At 39.2% G+C, this 16,445-nt stretch overlaps 2 protein-coding genes across 8 annotated transcripts in view; both read right to left on the bottom strand.

Annotated features, from left to right (window-relative positions):
- vav2 (vav 2 guanine nucleotide exchange factor) overlaps positions 1–16,445 on the bottom strand; it is a 193,540-nt gene that overhangs the window by 137,880 nt on the left and 39,215 nt on the right. For all 7 annotated transcript variants that reach the window (XM_082538844.1, XM_082538846.1, XM_082538845.1 and 4 more), the window contains exon 2: positions 241–357. In XM_082538844.1, the coding sequence (XP_082394970.1) occupies positions 241–357 (117 nt within the window). The remainder of the gene's footprint in view (positions 1–240; positions 358–16,445) is intronic.
- The window catches only part of LOC309709922 (uncharacterized protein), a 322,961-nt gene that overhangs the window by 274,717 nt on the left and 31,799 nt on the right, over positions 1–16,445 (bottom strand). The window lies entirely within an intron of this gene.

The raw sequence follows: 16,445 nt of genomic DNA, 5'->3' as shown, positions 1-16,445 counted from the left end.
CAAAGCTGAAAAATGTCCAGACTCAAACTCCAGCCTGTAGAACAAGATCTAATCAGAAAAATGCCACATCTTGAATGTTGTAGCCTGATTGATATTATCAGAAACACAAGCAACATCATGTCTCTAAGTAGCCAGCGCAGTTAAAGTGGGCAGTACTGTTTCTGTCCCATGCAATGTCAAAGGACATTTTGGAGACTAAACAGCTGAACATGAATCCATGTTTTGTAATGTTTAACTCACCTTGCCAAAGTCTCTGACATCAAAGAGGTCGAACGGGTCAAAGAGTTCACTGTTACGGAGCCCAAACTTGTCATGACACACCTTCAGAAATGTCCGGATGTTCTTCAAACACAGGAACTAAAACCAGAAAAAAAAGGAAATAAATAATATCATTTAATTATAAATTCACAAAACAATATGAAAGCAAAAAAACAACAACACACTCACAAAAAAAACACATCTTGGACTCATTTAGGTGTTTATCAACATGACTAAACAAGAAGTATGTTTTCCTTGGAAACATGTTGTCAGTTTAATATTATAATTCAGTGCCACAGCATTCTTGGAAATAGATAATTTCCTGGTTAATGATGGCCAGGCTGCCCCAGTTTATCCCTTCCCAATGTGTTTGTGTTGGTTTTCAGCACCAAATATGAAACTGATGATTGCTTCTCCTGAGTTTGATGGGCTGTTCCTCAGACTGAAATAAGGAGTGCAAAGAGAGGAGACAAGGTGTCCTTGGACAAGCCCAGCAGCAAAGACCTGCTCCGAGGCACACTCGACCTGATGGCTTCTGACATTTACCTCATACTGAAAGGTCTCAAGAGTGTCCAACAACAATTACACAAATTCCTTTTAAAATGCCATGTGCAACTTACAAATTTTACAGAAATGTGAATATTCCAATGTTCAGCGTATATACAGGTAGAGACACAGTCTTACAAGTCCATGCAGTTAATGATGTTGTCTCTGAATTGCTAGGAAAGCATTCAGCTTCTTAATCTGTTCATTTTTTTTTATATAAAAAGGAGGACCACACACACACACACACACACACACACACACACACACACACACACACACACACACACACACACACACACACACCCCACCCCCTCCACAAAAAAGGTAGGATTTAAAAGTTGATCTCAACACAATGGCCCATTTTTCTCCCATTTTCCCTTTAAAAAAAAAATTGATCCAATTAAACACTTTTTTTTAAATTGCAAAAGTGCACACTTTGTGGTTTTTGGTGGGGGGGTTTAACCACAATAATATTCTAATAGCATTAATGCTACTAACAGTACAGTCAAGAAGACTGGTAATTGAAATTCTAGTATTTTATCTGTGACCTATGGGCAATGGACCATACAGTTGATTCATACACCTTTGCTAACCAAATTCATCGACCTGTTATATAAAGAGTATATGCATAAAACATCTCTAAACTACACACTTTAAGCAAGATCCACTGATGCTGTAACGTAAAACTACCCTGCAGACCGCTAAACTACCCTGGCCAGTATGCCAGTCTAAATTAATGCATGACAGTCAGGCACCCTCTGTTTTTACACTGGCAGTAAAAAAAATAAATAAATTGCTGAACACTGTTTCAAGATCACAAGTTAGTGATCTTGAGACTGAAGAGCCATTTGGGGGCAATGGTTGGGAACCTACAGCAGGCAAAGGATGCTCATAATAAACTGCATAATACCCTCCTGCCACGAATATTGATGGTCTCAGTCCCCAAAATACGCCATCACACAGATAAACCTTGAGGGCTGAGGCACAGACCAATAACCGCAGTATTGAAATATTAATAAGCATAACTGCCTCCCATCTACCATCTTTCTGTGTGAAGAACAAATTACCTAGCATGCAAATCCAGATGCTGCTTAGATATGCCCTTTCAATTTTCTGCATGCAAGCGATATAAACTGATGGCCATGGAAGCAGAAAGAACACACAAAAGGAGACATAAATGAGTGAGTATGTATGAAACAAAAAACTTGATTGCTTTGATTCTAGTAAAAGCGTTGACAACATACTCCATCTTTGTAATAGCTGTTGGATAAAACCAGTAAATTAACCAGAAGCCTTGCAAGTCACACTTGATGTCTAGTTAATGTTAAAATCCTTTCAAAGGCAGCAACAATAAGCTCCAGTGGGTTTTCAGGTGCAGTATTATCCATTTTCCAGGCACTGAGAGGTGTGCATTGTGCCTTTCTGCAGCTAGATGAGCTATAGTGTGTCCTGGTGCTGCGCCTGGTCATCACCTTCTTCAGCCTTGGTTTTCACCCTGAAGGGATTGGGGGGGGGGGGGGGGGGGGGGGGGGGGTTGTTTTTGCAGAGCACATCGTGTTTGTTGCTATTATCTCTTTGATAATCTTTCATCTGTCAAGTATTTCTGGCATTTGATGATATTTCAGCCAGCCTCTCCTGGTCAACAGTGAGAGCCCTGCTGACTCATTCTCATTCATGTGTGCACATCTGCTTAGTCCTGGTGTCACGGGTGTGCCCCCGTAAGAGAGCCACACTGGCCTGTGAAAAGAAATGCAACTGGCTAGCAAGCCACAGTGACATTTACAGTTCAGCAACCAAGGTTATCCTGTCTACAGATCCACACGTGCTGTGAATGGGGTGAAGAAAAAAAGCTTATTTTCCCAATTCAGATAAGAAAAGGTAACATTTGCTGGAGTGGTTTACAAACGAGAGAAAGAGAGAATCTACAGATATGGATCAGCAGGCGGGAGATGTGTCTGACATTCAAATGTATATTTGGCGATAAGAAAACCACTGTAGGAATAAGCACAGTTGCTATGATCGAAGTTAAAAATAATGATAAAAAAGTAAATAAATAGAATACATATACTTTTTCTCCTAGAGTGGGAAGAGTGGGTGCACTTGATAGAAAACAGAGTATGGTCATCCCCTTAAGCTGATGTAGTCCTCAGCACAATCTATCAAGTATTACCTCAGTGTCTGGAACAAATTCAAGGCAAAGCACAGAAAATCCTGAATTTTATTTAGAGGGTTGCAAGTGCATCTCGCATTGAGACACTGATAAAAAAGAAACATCAGAATTTTAATTAAAATTCACCAACTATGTATATTTTATTAATTTAAGGAGAATTCAAAGTTACATGAACTCAGAGCAATCGTATATCCATCATTTTTAACGTTTCCTGCACAATCTGGTGGTACTGGTCGTTGAATAATAATAACACCAGCAATCACACTGGTTGAATATAAGTGTCACGTTAGCCATGCAGTTCTGTTTGTGTGTGTGTGTCTGCCACCAGATGAAAGACTGGAGGACAGTGCTTTTGTTAGCCACTGATAGCCTTCCCCATGTTGTCGAAATATTGAATGGCGCAACAATCGGAGAAACTGTGAAAACTCTTCTGAGCAAACAAAAGACTCGGTGTTAAAGGAGGCAAAGAATGTGAGTTAGAGCGAAACCCTGGGCAGGCATTCACACCATGGAGAAAACTTCGGGACTTGAGTTTGTTGAAAAAGCGGCTTTACGTTGGCATTATTCCCACCAGTCAGGTATGTAACAAAATATAATAATAATAGAACTAATACAAGCAGATGCTTTAGAAACTGAAAATGTCTTGTGTGTGGGAAGCCTGAAGGTAAGCAGTCACTTTAACTGTCTGGAACCAGGAATCTTTGGTGTCTCAGGCAACTGTATTAACCACTATAACATGGAGCCACTACCAAACAACATTACCTTTATGCTCTAGGGCCTCTATGATAAGCATCTGTCACTATTTTCCAGCATAGACTCATTAAAGACATATTCACTGATTATGAAGTCTACTTCCAAAACTTTACTAACAAAAAGAAGATAACTCCCACGTGTGGCTGTATGACTAAAACAATGGCTGTTATCGTGCTTGTTCTGCTGCGTGCACCTGATGTCTAAGAATTCTTCAAACCTACAAAACACTCTTTTTACATGGAGAAAAAAAAAGATGGAAATAGAGACGTGGTATTTTGCATAAATACCTCCCCCACATACCAGGAAAAAAAAACGCAACTGTGAACAAACAAATGAGCTTGTGTGCATTTCTGTTGAGCACACAAGTGTGTTTATTGTTTGCTTTGAGTCTTTGCCACCTGAAGGCAACGTGGTGTCAACCCAGTACTCCTCTTACTTCACTTTAGTTTGAAAATCGTGCTTCTAAAGGTGTTCAATCTAGAAGCAAGTTCAGTAATAATCAGATTCAGGCATCAGTGCAAGTATTTCAACTAAATCACATGTTTAGAAGATAGAAAGTGAAAGTCTAGGAGCAACGGAAAGTGAAAAGCAAAACAGATATGGCAAAGTTAAATACGATTTTTGAGAAAGAGAGGGAGAGAGATGGGATGAGGCTTTTTACAAGGTGGTGTGTGTGCACCACTGGAGCAATGTTCTGATTTTGACTTCTCAGTCAAACAGCAAACAGCTCTTTAAAGAGGCACACTTGTCAGGAAGGCATGGAGGAGTGCCGAGATAGAAGGCAAGAGGAAGGGAAAAAAAAGGAAAAAGTCAGGTAACAAAGACCCATCACATCCTTGACAAGCCCTTCCACCATATCACCACGCTACATCACACAGAGAATAATGCATTATTCCTGTGGGAGGGTGGTCCTTATCTGCACACACCCACTACATGCTCATATCTAAGAAGATACAAATTAGAACTTCCTCCTGGAACCGCACAACATCAAATTAGAGAAATGGGATGCAGAAAAGTGTGCAAATGAATATGGAAGGAGAGAGGAGGAGTAACAGGGAACTGTGACTTGTTTTTTGCTTCCCCCCCAAAAGAAAAAAAAAAACTGTAGCTCTTTGGTGTCTGGGAAAAGGGGGAATGAGGTGGGGCAGATCACAGCCCACGGGGAAGAAATAACAAAAAAGAGAGGAGGTTGTATGTAAGGCTTAGAATTTAGAAGAACTGCTTCCAAATTGATCTGATCAGAACCAGTTTCCTGAATCAATTAGCCCCTATCGCTTCACAAATTAGATGCAAATTTACAAACAAAACATAAGAAAGAAAGAAAGAAAGAAAGAAAGAAAGAAAGACAGAAAGACAGAAAGAAAGAAAGAAAGAAAGAAAGAAAGAAAGAAAGAAGATACTTTGTTTCTGGTACCAGATGTGTCTGGCAAGAGTTCCCATTAAGCAAAGACAGTGACATCAGTGAAACCAAAACAACAGTAATAGTATTTTATATAAATCTAAATGTATTTTAACAGAACCATTATGATATAACAAAGAAGAGAATACAGTTTAAACAAATGAAAAAAAGTGTATGAAGAAAAAACTGTTTCTAATAAACTTGGCAGTGTATGCAGCAAGGCACATCTAACAAGTCCAGGGTGCGTTCAAAAACAACGCAATGCAGTAGGTTGTTCAGATAAACTATTTTGTCCAGACACAATAACAAGCACTAGGTATAGCTTGCAGATAAGGTTGCAAACACAGTATCGTGCATTTGGCTCACCTTATTTCCAAAGGTAGTGATTATATTTTCATTTCACTAGAGTATACTTTTCACTGTTGGACATTTTAGAACCGTTACCCTTGGGGAAACATAACTTTACCAATACATGCACTTTCAGAAGAAGAGCAATAATTAGCACGTAAAGCAATTGAAGTCAAATAAGAGGGGAACTAAATGGTGAGAGGAGAGGAGAGGGCTTTATAAGCAGCAGACTGAGGTGAGTCAGATCAGATCATCAGATACTCAGACAGTCAGTCACAGAACTGCAGTCAATGAAAGAGACTGATGCCTGTCTGGGAGCTGGGAGCCCCATGTTGTGACTAGAGGCTGTGAATCATTCTGTATCTTTACAACAGCAGGAAGAGAGCCATCAGCAGGTGAGGGAGAGCAGCAAAAAGGAGCTCAGAAAGACTAAAGCATAAGGCTGACTAAGCTGTCTAAACACACACATTTGCACACCTACCAAGATGCACGTGCATGCATCCAAACGCAAAGGTGATCATGGATCTCAAATATTTTGTTAATGATGCAAGCAAGGGAGGCAAATGCTTTCTGGTAATGAGTGGTCTATGCTTTGTAGTGATCAGCACTCAGTCTTCCCAAATATGCCTCATCCAAGTGCTAAACTCGAGACATAAAATCTCCATTACACCAGCTGTGTAATAACCCCATTCAGCCTAAATCACTAGCCAACAAAGGAACAAGGTGAGGGGAAAAAAGAGCTTCAAAAATTCACAAAACATTTCTACCAGATTGCTAGTGCTGTGAAATGATAAATTAATATTTGTAAAATATTTGACATATATTACTAGATTTAGTAGATATTAATAATATATGATGGATGGTTATGACTATAACCTAAAAACAACCAGAAGGGTCAGACAAAGTTAATACTTTCAGCCTAGTACAAGCAGCATAAGCACATGCATGTTACATAATGCTCATAATTCATAATTCTCAGCGCTGTATTCATTTGCACATGCTGTTTATACCAAACATTTTGAGCCACTCATTAGCAATACAAAACAATGCTCTTTTTTCTTTTTGCACATTAAAACACCGCTGCAGCACATTCACAGGCAGACTCTGGTCAATGATCTACCAAAAGCCTATTTGGCAAATCACAAATGCACGACAGAGTAAAAGTTTAACAGTTTTACTACTATTTATGTTAACAGCTGCCATCTAAGATTGGCAGTTGGGGTGTTCTGACTTTCAGAGTTTAAAATTCAACCTGAGAGGCTGTTCCAATTGAAAATGATGATTTCCAACTACAAGTAGAAAGAAACTGAAAACCAGGAAACACCCGGTGTCAGTGGTATCTTTATTATTACTGGTTATTTACCTAAAATAAAAGGTAACAAAGAAAACTGATATATTCTACTTTAGTTAGAAAACTTGCATGCTGTTATTTTTAATTGACTGCTCATATTGGGTATATAATTGGCAGTCTTTAACAGCTTTTACATCTAATTTTGTAAAGTCACTTTGAGGTGATCTCCAGCTTGTTGTGTTGAGCCATTTTTTAAAATCCCATAATTTTCAGCGTAATTACCAGTTTAGCAAATTGCAAAGATATTACATCGCTAGCTGGCTTTATCAAAAAACTACTTATCTGTTATGTGGAAACTGAATACCAAATAGTCTTTAGCATTTGCCCCACAAATTATCATGAGGTCTTACCAGTGTCAACGCCAGTGAGTTAAGCTCTCATTCTTGTCAGGCTATCATGTTGTATCTATTCTCTTTTAAATGCGCAAAAAAGGAACAAACAAAATCAATATGAACACGAGTGCAAAGTTCCTCTCTGTGTTCTTGGGACTTCCTTATTTGTGATCAATGTCTGCTTTGATGAACATTAAAAGAGCCAATGATTCATCTGAGTTTCCAGGGCTGCAGACATGCAACGGATGCAAAATGAAAGTTACATTTAAAAATAAAATTGAATAAATGCATTAGGAATACTTGGACAATATGTTTAAGTAAACCATAGTTTTATCTCAAATTGCAACAGTTTTTCCAATCCACACCCTAGTGCACATGGCTGGCTGAGCTATAGTAAGTACCAAGCTAATACAAGGGTGGCACGTGCCAGGTGACACTAAGAGTGGATTGATAGGCACTGGGGCTCTTTTGCTTCACTTCCAGGTCACCCAGATGTTAAAGTGAATGAGGAGACAGGCCCTGCTCCTGCAAATTAGAGAAGAGGACACTGCATGAATAATTCATGGCAATAGTATGCAAATGTGTTAATCTTATCCTATTACCCCTAAAAGCCTGTAAGCAGGGAAGGATTGACCACAGTTTTAAATCTTGTACAACCCTTAGCAGTCGAGGCAGAACTGCTTCGTTAGTGAGGCTCACGTGGCCCATGTTAAAATATGGAAGTTAAATAGGCTACGTACATTTTTTTAGTGAGGTTAATCTCCATTACAAAGGAAGATAATTCAGCTTAGAGCATCATAGACTCCAGTGGAAGAAAGTCACCACAGCTGTAGAGCATAATTTAATCAAGTCTACCTTCACCCTTACACTGGCTACTCATAAAAACACAAGCACTAACACTGGGTATGAGATCAGAAGCACACAGTGTGAGGAAGAATGCATTAGTTGCACAAGCGTAACAAGCCATCAGTAACATGCTTCCCACATGAAAGTAGTGAACCTGAAGATAACAACAACAACAAAAGAGTCATCTTCATGGGAATGAAAAGCCTTTTTCAATGGGAGAGAGTTAAAGGTAATGTTGAAAAAAGGAGGAATGGTGTGTCTTAACGTACTGTACTTTCCTCCTTTTTACCTTTTGATGTGGAAATGACCAACGCTAGGAACAAAGAGCATGCTCTCATGGATAATTATGTGGGAAAGGAAATGGGACCTTAACTACAACTTATGAATGAGTTAAAATTACTAGTAGCAGTGCAAGATGGGATACTATTCTTTATGGATTATCACGTCATTATGTTAATTTTATATATAAAAAAAAGATAAAATTCCCCTCTCGTTCATTTGGGCGGTCTATCCTTCGAGCTCAGGTCCTGTACCAGAGGCCTGGGAGCTTGAGGGTCCTGCATTCTTCTGGAGAGTGATCTAGGATGTTGTTCCTGGGATCTGCTGGAGCCACTTGCCTAGCTTGGGAGTCACTGCACCTAGTGCTCCACTCGGACCACTGCTACCTTCACCCTCCACATCTTCTTGAGCTCTTCTCTGAGTCCTTGGTACTTCTCAAGTTTCTCGTGTTCCTTCTTCCTGATGTTGCTGTATCACTATGGTATCACTATGTTCATAACAGTGGTCTGTTCAGTAGTCACATGGTTAACCACTCTCATCTAGACTGTTGCATGTATATAACTATTTCAAGAATTGTGATTTTATAGAGAATGAAATTAATGTTTTTACTGATTCCTTCACTAGAACTACAGGTCAGGTCTTCCTCTGGAACATCTCCTGAATGGACTGCCACAATTTTTGTACATATATTCTCAAATCCCAGATGGAGCACTGCAAACAAAGTCGGCAACAAGAAGAGAACTCCTTAAAGCAGCAATGTGCAACAATGAACACTGTTGACAACTGAAATGCAGGGCAATAAAACTGAAGTTTATTGTTGGAACGAGAGGCTCGTTCTTTGCTTTCACCTGTATTTGCAACCAGCTCAACTTGTATGTGCCTTCAGAGTTAAAAACTTTGTATGAATATAATGATTGGCATCAACACAACTTGATTATGAAGTCATCAGCACTGTCACTTTGCAGTGACAACTCTGCCACTGATTGCATTTGTCACAAAAATTGCTCAAAGAATATTGCAGAGGAAATGAAAACACATGTGATTGGCGCAGAGCTGACAGAGAAAATGGAAATGAGTTAAGGAACAAATGCATTTGCCACTTAATTCTACATTACCTGAATTTCCTATTTCAGATTTTCTTCTTAACCTCCCAAATGTGATTCAAACAGATTCAAGATATGTTTTCTTATATTTTCTTATGTTTTAAGTTTCAAAGAATCAGGCAGACAGGAGGCTTTCTTCCTCCTTTCTGCAGGTGTTGTTCAAACTGTTTTACGCGTATGAAAAGTGTCTTCTCAATACTAAACCAAAAATCTAACACAGGCCAAGATGTTCAAACATCTTGGTGCATTATGCAGCCCTCCAGGTACAATCTTCTCTTCATATAAATACAAATCTGTGTTGTATCTAAGCAACAGGCCATGTTGGTGACCCTCCAGAGAGGAGTGTGTGTTTGAGGCATTAGCTGTAGACTTAAAGCTTGATGAATGTGTGGAGGAGGTCCACCGAGAATCTTAGACACCCATGGATCAATGGCCAGGTAATTTATGACACGAGGCCATGGAGAGGAGAACTGCATCTATTCTTTTTCCCCTGTGAGTTTCCCTCACAACGTGAGACTCATTGCGGTGATTTAGATTCACAGTAAGATAAATTACCCATTAGCTCTCTCCACACAAAACAAAGGCTCAAAACAAATACTCATTTTAAATGCATAGTTTAGACAAAATGATCCTAACTTAACCGAACATGGCTACATTCGTTAGGCTCATTAAGTCACTGCCTTGTATAATATGATGCAGAGCTGCATTTCCTTAAGGCTGACTCAAAGAAGGCTGAAAAAATAACTATGAATTGAAATCTGTATAGACTTTTTTTTTTTCCCCTTCCATTTTTTTTTTTTTTTTTTTTACATAGCACACATACAACGACTTTAACATTCTCTTAACATTTCAGATTCATCATAAGTAACTTAATTAAAAACACTTCTGTGGCCCCAAAACAAATTATGCTTGTAGTGAAAAACAGAATCAGATACAGATGAATCATATTTCACTGGAAGCCAAAATCACCATATGAGCTTCTGGCAACCAATCCGAACAGATGAGAGTGTGAAACACACTGATAAGCTTTGATATGTCTCTATATTTTTCCAAATTACAGACTGTTAGTCACACATGCAACGAATCCCAGAATAACAAAAGAAAAAAAGGAAAAATAAATTGCAGAACTATGTGTTCTCTATGATCATCATCAAGCATGGCCACCTATACAAAAGCTAAAAATTTGGCAGTTTTCTGGTCTGGAGCATTCAGGTATGAGTTAACACGAAGAAAGCTAGGTCAGAGTGTGCAGAGAAATGTCAACAAAAAAACCATCGCAGACTCTATAGGCCTAAGTTAGCATGTTTTGTTTTTTAAGAAACACTGAAAAAGTATGGATTGGTAGGAGAAAGCCTATTCTCTCTAAAAAGAACATGGTTAAATGGCTTAGGTTTGCCAAGTTACATCTGAACAAACTACAGGACCTCTGGAACAATGTCCTTTGCACAGACAAACACAAAGACAACTTGTTTGCCTGCAATGTACAGAGGCACGTTTAGAGAAAGCCAAACTCGATATATCAGCACAAACACCCTATACCAACCATTAAGCACACTGGTGGTTTGGGCTTTTGCAGCTACAGGGTCTGAGCACCTTAAAGGCACTGATCTCTCTGAACTCCTCTTCATTCCAAAGTATTAGAGTATAATATGAGGTCGTGTGTTGACAGCTAAGACTGTCTTATGCAACAGAACAATGACCCGAGTACACCAGCAATCTACAACGGTGGCTGAAAAAAAACCTGTTGCACTAACCCAATCAAATTCCAGACCTCAACACTATTGAAATCATGGGCAGGAGATGGAGAACAAACAATGTGAGAGACTGATAAAATCAAACAGAAAACTATTACCTCAAGTTATTGCTACTAAAGGTGGTTCTACTGTACAAGCTACTTAATCATGAATTGTACTTAGTGTTTCACAGGATTTAAGTTTTGATTTTCACATGGCTGCAGGTGTATTTGAGAACACAAATGTCAAACAAGGTTTTCTCAAAGATTAAATAGTCCTGTACTATTCCTTTTGCAGACTGGGGCAGCCAGGGATCCACCAACCTTCCAATTAGTACAAATAAAGAAATACATTATGCCAAAAGTCAACAAGCTAGTGCTGTCTATTTGTCAGCTCTTTGTTTAAGGAGGCTATCAGGTACACTGAGGGGCTGCGGCTCTGTGCTCTAGATGCCTGTGATTATCTCCAAGGTGACTAATGCTATTAACATGGAGAACAGCCTGTTAATTATCCAACTGGCTGTGGGACCGAGCTCAGCCCACTTCAATCATCATACAGCTTAGATGTGACACACAATGCACCAATCAGCCAATTTACAGATTAGGTGATTGGACGGGTGGATGCTGTAAGATATAGTTTATATACTATCAGTGATATACTGGACAATGGTGACCTAAAACTGCAATGAGGTGTCCATTACCTAGGAGGTAGAGCACGTCATCTACTAATTGGAAGCTTGGTGGATCCCTGGCTGCTCTAGACTTTATGCTAAAGTAACTTGCACTACATAAGAAGCACTCCCGTTACAACAACAGGCTTAACAAAAAGCTGTCTGAACAGCAAACAACTCGTTCACATAATGCATGCATCTAATCAGTCAGTCCGTATCCAATGTAAATTTATATTCTTCATGAAAAAGCCATAGAAAAATATGGTACTCATATAGTGCTTTTTGACTTTATTTAAGCACTCAAATTGCTTTCTTACCACAAGCCTCATTTATCCATGCACACATCCATTTTTTTTCTCTGTCTCAGTGCGATTAACCTAATGCTCACACACTCACACAGATGCATTAGGGGTAACTCAGGGTTTAGTATCTTACCCAAGACTAGAGGGTCCGAGGATGGAACCATCAACTCTGGTATGCGAGCTGTTGCTCTATATAAAATACCAGACCTTCAGCATCCATTATACTTTTTTCCCTTGAAATTTCCAATGTCTTTATTAGGATAATAGGAAATAATTACTCTCAGCTTAAAGTCACACCTATTTATGATTGCCCAACTTTGATAAATAGATTATTATTTAGACTCAGCAGAAGGAAAGGCGCATTGCTTCTTACTGCAAAGTATTTTTGGCCTCTGCTTTGCCCATTACCGTCTGAATAAGGACTGAATATTAACAGCCTTTTCATTCAGACAGAAAGGATGCTCCTGATAAACACTGAGTGTTGTTTTCTATCAAAAATGTATATAATATATACATTTTTGATCTATATGATGTCCGGTTTGCTACTTTAAACAAAGTTATGTCACAGAAAAAAAAAACTAACATTTATAAATATTTATAAATATTACTGTAACTGTAACTTGTATTTTTCACTTCTACAGTTCCTTTGGTATAGTCCACCTGATCTTATATAATATTCTGTAATAACAGCGTTTATTTATTTCAACAAATATTAAAAGCAACGTGACAAGTGTCAATACAAATTAATCACAGTTAGCTTGGATTTCAAGAGCTGCTTGCAATCCTATAATTACTGCCTACATTGAAAGGGCGTTATTTCTTTTTTGGGGGTGGCTTTCCTCAACTTAGTCACGCAACCATCAGGCCTTAATGAAGCAACTCTGTTTACACTTTAGCTTGACAGCTTAAGGTCAGTGAATCCTGTCCTCTGTCACAATGTATCACAATGACATCAAACTTTTTTGGCCCTGATCACCCTGTGTAGTTGAGTCAACAACATTATGTATTGGGAGCACACTTCCTGTTTACATCTCTGCTGCAAATTACAAAGGAAAGCTTGTTGGCACTGTCCCTCACAATTAATCATGAACAACACTGTCACAGCGGTAAGAAAAACACAGACAAAAAAGCCCTTACAAAGCATGCAAGTCATCGCCTGCTATGTTTTTATATATTTCTGAGCGTTGCTGCTTGAGAAAACCCGTCACTTCATGACAGTTAATTATCCATTTACACTGCTCGTTCTACATTATCAAAGGAAACAGTCATAAGTTATCAACAACTGTCTTTATGATCTTCGATGCTCCATTCCAGTTAAAATTGAATTAACTTTTTGCATATCTGTGATCCACCTGTCCTGGGTCCTTCGAGGTAGACCGGAGCTAAATCTGAGACATCAAAAAGCAGACAGCAAAAGGGCTTAACTTTTATCTTTTTTTTAAACACAGTCAGAGCAAGAAAGAGAGACGTCTGGAAGAGTAAAAGAAACAAAGAGCCTTGTCAGACGGATACAGCAATGGTGGATAGCAAGGCAGGATCAAACGTCCAGTTTCTGCCGGTAATCCTCCTCAAGAGGAGAAGCAGGGGAGGTGGGAGATAGGGCAGGAGAGGTGGAACGGAGAAGAGAGGAAGCTGGTTGCTGTGCCACGGAAAGCAAATGTTACTGGCTTTTTCATCCAAGCAGGCGAGGCGACGCCAGCCCCTCCACAGCTCTCCAGACTGTCTGGCACACGGGCCACAGGAGGAAACCTTTGGAAAGATCACAGCCCAAAGCCTCAAGCGTGGAAAGACTATGTGTATATTATGTGTGTGTGGGTGTGTGTGAGAGTGAGAGGGAAAGAGAAAGAGAGAGTGTGCATGGCCATATGTAGCTGCTTATGCCTTTCAGATGTAACACTGTGGCTGTCTCTTAATTGGAGGCTTTAGCCCACGTACAGTGTCTGTAATCCACAACATGGCAGCAGTATAAACAGACCCCAAAAATACAAGGTTACACCTCTTTTCATGGCTCAAAAGATATGAATATGAGTGGTCTATTTCTGTACCACTGTATGGGCGCAGTGCACTTCATGTGAAATGCTATAAAATATTTCATGTTAGCTTTAAAAATGTACCAGAAACAGAACATTAAGACAAATCAATCTCTTTCCTTCACATTTTAACAGCTTCTACAGATTTTTCATGATCACACTTCACCATGAATGTATGTGCATTTAAAATACCAATCTAGTTGAACTTACATGCATTAATCCGGTGTACAATGACTCAGTGTACACTCAGTGTAGACATGGATTGACATATGCTTCCATCTAGATTACATCTTTCTTTTCCTCCAGTTAAGTACTGCTTATTTCAGCAAGACAGTGCTAAATAACATAGATCATCAGCAATAGGATGGGGCAGCTGTGGCTCAGAAGGTAGAGAAGGTAGAGTTACTGATCCAGGAGTGCAAGTGTTTGTACATTTATGTGCAAAAAACACTTATGTGCATGCGATTAGTAGTAAGAAAGCGATTTGAGTGCTTGAATTGACTAGAAAAGTGCTACTTAAGAACCAGTCCATTTAAAAGATTGCACTCTAAACCTGCCTGTCTTCATTCGACAATCACCGGAAAAAAATTATATTGAGTCACAAGCAAAAAAAATGTTTTTTATTTCTTTCCTTTGATGTTACTCAGGTTCTGAGACTTTAACCTGGCTATGCTTCTTTTTCTTATTAACTGCTTTTAAAACAGCAAAAACTGAAACTATCACAAATGAACACCCAAGGCATTACATTTTTTTGAGAGAATTGTTGACACCTCTCTCTATAACCATCAGAAACATTAACATTACAAACGGCTACATAGGCGCATTCAGCTGTCTTACAACAGAGGCTCTCAGTGACTGACACAAGCCCTCTCCCCAAAAAATGATTCTCCTGAAACTAAGTGACTCTGTGGCACTAACATGCCATTATATGCTCTACAATTTACTGCAAACTAGCACAGAATTAAATTTCAGCCAGTTTTAAATATTATTTTCATCAAATCCATTTGTGCTGACCCTCAAAAATCACAAAAAACAGAAATCCCAGAGGAACTGACTGAATGTCTATGAAAAAGGAATAGTTTAGTGTTATTTAATTGACTGATGCATAACAGAAGTATGGCCAAGAAAATGAAAGCAGTGAAAGAGCAACACAGCCGATCGCAAACTGAGAAAAGCGATGCTATGAGCTATGGTCTCAGAAGCATCCCTCAGGGCAGAGGTGAGAGAATCTGAGAGGCAGAAGCAACTTGATAAACCAGCTCTCTCCACTCCATCTCCCACATAGCTGGACACTGCCTGCAGCATATCTTTAAAAATAGGAGGGAGAAAAAGCTGTCACTTGGATTTAGCCTACTTTTCAACATGTGCATTAATTTCAAAGCAGATGGCAAAAAAGGAGAGTGGGTTGAAGGGAGGGGCATCTCCTAAGCTGTTGAATGACAGAGTGAAGTGCTTCACATGAAAGAGGGAACGGAGAGTGTGGCGACCTAAGAAAACAGGGACAGAAATTGTTTAGAGGCACATTACAGCCTTATCATGTAAAGATGATATTCTGTATCGTTTACTGCTATTAGATGTCAGCATATCCAGCTCAGGTTAGCAACATCAAAGGAGCAAGTTGTGTTCAGTAAGGAACTCACTGGAAGTATTACTCCACCAAACCTTTTATTGATCTGTGTATCTATATTTCACTTATAGGCACTTATCATCTAAGCCTGCCAGCGAGATTTGCGAGCTAAAAGGATCCAGGTATAAATCAAAGATATTTTCAAAAAAGGAATAAAAGAAGAGCAATTGAGAAATACATCTTAGTATAGATACATCTCTAAAGAGAAACATCCCCTGCAGAAATTGCCAGCAGTAAACAGCTCAGCTATAAAGATCTCACAACCCCACACAGCGCTGATAAAACTGTTCCTATAAGCTGGGAGCAAGGTGAAGCAATCAACTCATCTGCAATCAGTCTATGTGTAATTAATTAACATGCAAGCCCAATGAGAGTTAAGCCTATGCACAGTCAGTTTGGTAAATCATATTACAAACAAGCTGTCCTCAAGGACAATCATTAATCATAAGATCAGCCATCATGACGAGTGTCCTTGAGGCATCTTTCCAACATGTGTTTGCTGGTCTGAATTACAGGCTTACCAGCTTCTCTAAATGCTTCCATAATGAGGTATCAAAATCAACACACCTATGGGAATTTCCTTATGTATTCATTTTTGAAAATTGCTAAAGCATGTTAGTTATTCTCATACACTGTTAAGAGAGGATCTGTCTGCTTCGGAGAGGAAAGGGGCAATGAACTCGGAGAAAGAGCATGGA

This window comes from Aulonocara stuartgranti (assembly GCF_965226115.1).
Source record: "Aulonocara stuartgranti genome assembly, chromosome: 7".
NCBI lineage: Eukaryota > Metazoa > Chordata > Actinopteri > Cichliformes > Cichlidae > Aulonocara > Aulonocara stuartgranti.
Note: the sequence above shows the minus strand (reverse complement) of the source record. Positions and strands in the feature narration are given on the sequence as shown.